General features: G+C 39.2%; 1 protein-coding gene across 4 annotated transcripts in view; it reads right to left on the bottom strand.

Moving 5' to 3' along the window:
- Nucleotides 1-1556: 1556 nt before the first annotated feature.
- The window catches only part of LOC119304409 (germinal center kinase 3-like), a 7998-nt gene continuing 3596 nt past the window's right edge, over nt 1557-5958 (bottom strand). For 2 of the 4 annotated variants that reach the window (XM_037581585.1, XM_037581587.1), the window contains exons 9-21: nt 5754-5822; nt 5568-5636; nt 5002-5069; nt 4587-4868; nt 3862-3992; nt 3499-3584; nt 3302-3418; nt 2856-2957; nt 2708-2759; nt 2592-2632; nt 2358-2422; nt 2203-2254; nt 1557-1955 (exon numbers count right to left, since the gene is read on the bottom strand). In XM_037581585.1, the coding sequence (XP_037437482.1) occupies nt 1893-1955; nt 2203-2254; nt 2358-2422; nt 2592-2632; nt 2708-2759; nt 2856-2957; nt 3302-3418; nt 3499-3584; nt 3862-3992; nt 4587-4868; nt 5002-5069; nt 5568-5636; nt 5754-5822 (1197 nt within the window). In that variant the 3' untranslated portion in view covers nt 1557-1892. The remainder of the gene's footprint in view (nt 1956-2202; nt 2255-2357; nt 2423-2591; nt 2633-2707; nt 2760-2855; nt 2958-3301; nt 3419-3498; nt 3585-3861; nt 3993-4586; nt 4869-5001; nt 5070-5567; nt 5637-5753; nt 5823-5958) is intronic. The other 2 variants (XM_037581586.1, XM_037581588.1) reach the window with 1 other exon arrangement.

The raw sequence follows: 5958 nt of genomic DNA, 5'->3' as shown, positions 1-5958 counted from the left end.
TAGTTCACGCTATTAAGGAGGAAGCGTCGTTTGGGCTTTTGTGAGTGACAAGCACTTGAGTGAACTAATGCCGCGAGAGTAGTTCGTTAACTATCATCTGTGTGTGTATTCTTAATCTCCATAATAAACTGGGAAGAAGAGACCAACTATCCTTGTAGGATTGCCTCTTGGATGCGTTGCTTAAGCATGCCATCCTTCTCTCTTCTCTGCCGGCAGCGGCAGGGTGAAAAAAAAAACACAGAGGATGCAAACAAGAACAGTAAGAATAGTAAGACCAAAGAAAACAAGAACCATAATTATGCATTTTAGAAGATATCCAACTTTCATAACTGCTCCGACTAGTTGAAGCAATATCTTCTTCATGCATTCGTTGTTGATATGTGGATTCTTGATCTTACATTCTTCATTCTTCTTCTTTGGTTTCAAAGAAGTAGATGTTGCTTCCCCTCTACTTTCTTCTCTAATTGCACATGCAGCCGCATCATTAGACGCAATTCTACTAAGAAGTGCACAAACATCTATTAAGTTTCTTTCTATCAATGAATCAATGTATTCTTCTTCCCAAAACCAAAATGAGCATCCATCTTTCTACGCACATGAGGATGTTCAAAATGAGCTATCACAATTGAACCGGAGAATGCAGTGACAAAGCCGAATGCAAACGTCGTTTTCGCATTTGAAGAACACCCATCTCGGGTGCTTCGGCATGCCAGAAGTTAGCCGCACCACTGTCCGCGTGCAGTCATCACACTGTATTAGCGGCATCAGCGAGCCGACGAACCGCTGCGTGAGCGCCGAGCCCAGCGGACAGCCGGCTGAATCCTTGCGGCAAACTGATGTAACCCTAAACCCTAAACCTTAAGCTCCCAAGAGTTAAAAACACCGCGGTAACACAAGTAAACCCAAGCCGACATCGGTAAAACCAAATTGAAACAGCCGACTGCAATAACCTGGTAGAGGAAAAAAAATCCCACAAATGAAATGAAGAAGGGCGCGATTGAAGAACAGCTAGCAGGTTCGATTAACTAGTTTTTTTTTATACTAGCTTGACAGGCTTGCCATCATGGCCGTCTTCAACTGTTGCCGACGAATGGTTGGGTGCTACAACTCCATTTAACATCTGATGACTACACTATACAGGTAGGCTGTCCAACTCCAAAGAAGAAGCCCATCGCAAAAACAAAACAAAAAACTCCAAAGAAGAAGCCCATCGCAAAAACAAAACAAAACAAAAAACTCCAAAGAAGAAGCGAGCTAGCTAGCTGACGAACGTTTGCTAGCTAGCTGAAATTAACAAGAAGATGTTTCTCCGATGGAATACGTCGATGTGTCTGTCTGTCCCTCCTCTAGATGCTCCTCCTACTAATCGTCATTGAATTGATTTGTGGAAAGTCTTGTCGATCGTTGTTAAACCAAACCAACGACAAGGAACGAAACAACCCAGCACCAGCGCGCGTCGGAAGGCTCGGCTGCGCCGGCAACTTCTAGATGCTAACTAGTACTGTTGATAGATAGATACTCCGTCCTATGTACAGACACACACACACACAGAGACAGATAGCAACAAGATAAAATCACTGACTCCCTCCAACTAGACCATCGAATTCAACCAACCAGCATGTATATATATTCTCCTGCTATATTGCTTCCTCCAACTAGAGCATGTATATATATATGCCTCCAACAGCCTCTCTCTCTCACTCTGCTTCCGAATCATCTAGGGTTTCCAAGACATTATATTGCTTCCTCTCACCAACACTCCACCACAAAACGCCTGCCTTGTTCAGGAAGCAGGCGGCAACTCAAAGCCTCGATGCACGACCCAGGGCACCTAGATTACTATATTATTGAGAATACTCCTTGTACCACTGAAATTAAGGTGCATCGCCCTCTCATGCCTCTCCTGTGTCGCCTGTTTCTTCTTGGCAGTAGAGTGTATTTAGCTCTTCTTGCAGCTGCAACAAGTAATCATCATCATTTTATTATGGTGTTCATTTTCGCTTTCTTTTTGTCATTTCTTAGATAGATGCTCTAATTCAATACTATATCCCTAACTTGTACTCCCTCCGTAAATAAATATAAGAGGGAGGGAGTATTTTGCATCATGTTCTATATATATATATGTGTGTGTGTGTGTGTGTGTGTGTGTGTGGAATTACAAGTCCATTTACTCAGTTGTTACAGAAATTGCTTGATACTGACCTGAACATGCTTCAGCTTTGATGCAATCAACTCGTCGGTCAAAGAAATCATCCTGCAACAGACATATGTAAATTATTACTTGGATCCGCAACATATTGAACATGGAAGTATGTGATTATCCCTTCCAAATATCAACTGCCAAGAAATCAACCTACCTTGACTGTAATTCAAATACTTTAGCAAGTAGTTTCCGTTCTCTCTCAGCACTGCCCATTTCAACCTGCCAAAAGCATGTACACAAGCTTAGGAGTCAAAGAATTCTCTATAGTATCAATACTACTGCAATGAACATAAACAAACTCATCTTGTAAAGCAATTATGTTCATTAAATAAAAATGATGAACTCTGCATTTGATTTTTTATATATATTAAGCTAAAGAGAAGCTTACCCCTGTATCACCCACCATAGTCTGAACTCTAGTCTGCGGCCCTGGAGAAAATAAAATATTTTAACCATAGAAAGGGGAAATTGAAACTTTGAGCAGCTACAGTAGAAATTAATTACCATTGGGTTTCTCATTCTGTTGCAAGTTACTCATTAGGTTCGTGATGATATCCTGTGAAAAGGAAATGAAAAATGGTTAACTGTACAGCAGTAAATATATTTGTAATGCACATGTGTTGAGGGGCATTATATAGAGCTTCTTCCATACTTGCTGAAATGTGGTCTGCTGTACAAGGTTTTCAAGATGGGGAATCAGAATTGATGCAGATACTGAGCTGTCACGGAATTCCTTCCGATGATGACTATTAGACTGCAAAACCGATGCATTCAGGTCAGGCATAGGTCAATTAACTGAAATGATATGCACCACAAATCTACGAAACATCCTTGATATAATAATAGTAATAACATACATAATCCAGCATGTCAAAACTGCCAATTTCAACGTGCATGCTTTAGAATTCAGTTCTAGCATGCAACTTATCCAAGATTATAGTAAACGTTAGCTTGATATCATGCCATGCGGTTGATGTTTCTAAAAGAAAATATAACAAATCTTATCCAGAAATAATTTAACAGCACTATGGAAATTCTTAATTAGTTGAAAGTTTTTTTCTTTCCACAAATGATACTTCAGGCAACATGAAAGCATACCATTGACTTAGCCTTCACTGGCCAAGCACCAACACTGGCTGATCTTTTCATTGTAGAGACCTGAGTTCTTACCTCCTGTGGTTTAGGTGAAATTTTGACCACTGGAATTTCCTGAACCTGTCAGTGGACTTTATTAAGTTCTCACTGAAGTCTTGTTTTGCTCATAAGCACTACCTATTGATCAACAGGTAACGTACCTTCGCCAGATCCACATTTTCGGATGTTACGGAAAATCGGCCTTTTATTTCCACCCTAGGCTTGTCTCCCAAGGAGCCCACATATCCTGCGAAATCAAGACAGAAAAATACATGCCCTTTTAATGTGCGACTCCCAAGTATTTTTATATACATTTACAGAAGTGGTGGACATTTGTGTAAGAATGATAAATGTTGTAACCCTATCTCAAAAAGACTGGATACAAGCAGGCTATGTATTTGCTGAAGCATGCTGTGTGCTGTGCTGATGTGCTAAGTTAATGTTAAACATGACTGGAGGTCTATAGTCTACACTGACAGAAGTGGTGCACGGTTGCGTTGGAACAGGGGATGCTTTTATCCTACCTCCAGAAGACCGAATAGGGGCAGACAGACTATTTGCAGAAGCACGAGTTGAAAGTGAAAGCGGACCACTAAGATCATCGATTCTTCCCGTGTCACTCTTTTGTTTATTAGGTGATCGAACTCCTGCATCCCTGTGAAGAGGAACAAAAATCAAATGCAATTTAAACTGGTATGCTAATGCAAACTTCTAACAGATTAGAACACTGGATTCAAGGAAGAGCTCTCTTAGAGTAATCATTAGTTATTATAGACTATCCATCCTAATAAAAAAGTATCAGAATAATTAGGATTGCGTTTACTCCACTGTCAAGTATTGGACATATCATTATAATAAAAAACTATTTTTATAATTACTTTAGGGCTACAAAAAAATATCAAGGATGTCAACGGCATGGAAGTTTAAACAAAGAAGTCCATAATGACCTTCATATACAGTTAGATTTCACTCGCACTCTATCCACAATCCACATATAAAGGAGAACTGTGTTCTGTGTCTGAATACTCAGATATGAAAACTTTCATCTAAAATGCTTCTTCGAAACAAATTTCGTCATGACTTATAAACCGAACCTCTAAAAACTTGAAAGCTGATCTGGAAGAACTGAACAGCAGTCCTATAGTAAGAGCGTAAACAGATTAAAGTGGACTTCATTTTCTTTCTTATGTTTTTTATATGTAACAGATCAAACAGAATGTAACAAGTTAGAAGAAATTGTCGAACATACTTATCAATAATATAACCTCTTTCAATGAGTGAACTACTGCGGGTACCAGAATACATAACCGGACCAGAGAATGTCCTTTGTCTTTGTCTAACTTCACTCCTGCGGTTTCCATCCTCAGAACCTTGCTTCGATGTAGAGGACAATGAATCATTTTGTGTTCCTTGCTTTATGTCTCCATCAACCATCCTTGGACTATCAGCATTGCCAAGGTCAGAAGCAAATTCATCACTTGTTTCAGGGCCATTTCCACCTGGATTTACTGCAGTGGTACAAGTTCGTTCACTGAAATATAACAAAATAGTATGAATACACTACTAGCAGGAAAACAATATGCATCAAGGCTCGCTAATCCTCCTCTTGTTATAAGAACAAAAATGATCCTATAGAGTTGGATCGATGCTGAAACGTTACATACTGATTCAACCTGTGGGTATTTCCATTCAGAAGCGTTGATTGTCCAAAATGACTCTCAAAAGATGTGCCCTGCCAATAGACCATTCACAAAAGAAACATTTGTATGATTCTCTCTTGCATATAGAAAAATATTTAGATATAACGCAACAGGGAATGCAGATGATTTTTACAATGATAGAAGTTAGTGAGAAACTGCAGGACAGTAACCAAAGGGTTGCAGATCTTTGTCCTGTACAATAACATTTCTAGCATCACAAGAGATAAATATACTTTTCAGATTCAGGAAGAAGCATTTGTGGCACTCCTTTTATCACTAGCTAATCATGCCCTTATCAAATTAGATAAATGGTCTCCGATCCAAATTAGATAAAGTTGTACTAGAGCTGCGACAATTAATTTGGATCGGAGGGAGTACAGTTTTCTCCTATGATAGACATATATGATATCACTTCTCTTGGATGCACTCCAGAAAACTTTGTCATCAAGTACATTTGCAGGCTCTTTCTATCATCGCTGTAGCACAGGTTTAACGTTATTAATTTTGAAATGGAATCAAATCAAACAAACCTTGTCAACTTCATTTATTCGGACACTGTCATCATCTTCCTTCAATTCAGGTGGATCGTCATCATTAATCTGCATAAATTTGGGAGCTTATTTGTAAGGTCATATCAGAGTCACTTACGCCTCAAAATGTGTGAGCGATGTAGACATGTAGCAATTTTTTAGAAATTATGGAAGCTACTGCTTTACCAGTAATGCTTGAGCCTTGAGATCCTCAATATCAAAGTGCCATGCGCTGACACCTCGTTGATACTCACTCTGTTGGAACAAACCATCAAACCACAAGAAAGTCACCTAAGCGGATTGAAGGACGGAATTGCGCACATGCATTTCTAAAACAGATAAATAATACAAGTTGCACTGTTTTCATGAATTATATGACACTAACATTCTA

The sequence above is a fragment of the Triticum dicoccoides genome, chromosome 5A (assembly GCF_002162155.2).
Source record: "Triticum dicoccoides isolate Atlit2015 ecotype Zavitan chromosome 5A, WEW_v2.0, whole genome shotgun sequence".
Classification (NCBI taxonomy): Eukaryota; Viridiplantae; Streptophyta; class Magnoliopsida; order Poales; family Poaceae; genus Triticum; species Triticum dicoccoides.
Note: the sequence above shows the minus strand (reverse complement) of the source record. Positions and strands in the feature narration are given on the sequence as shown.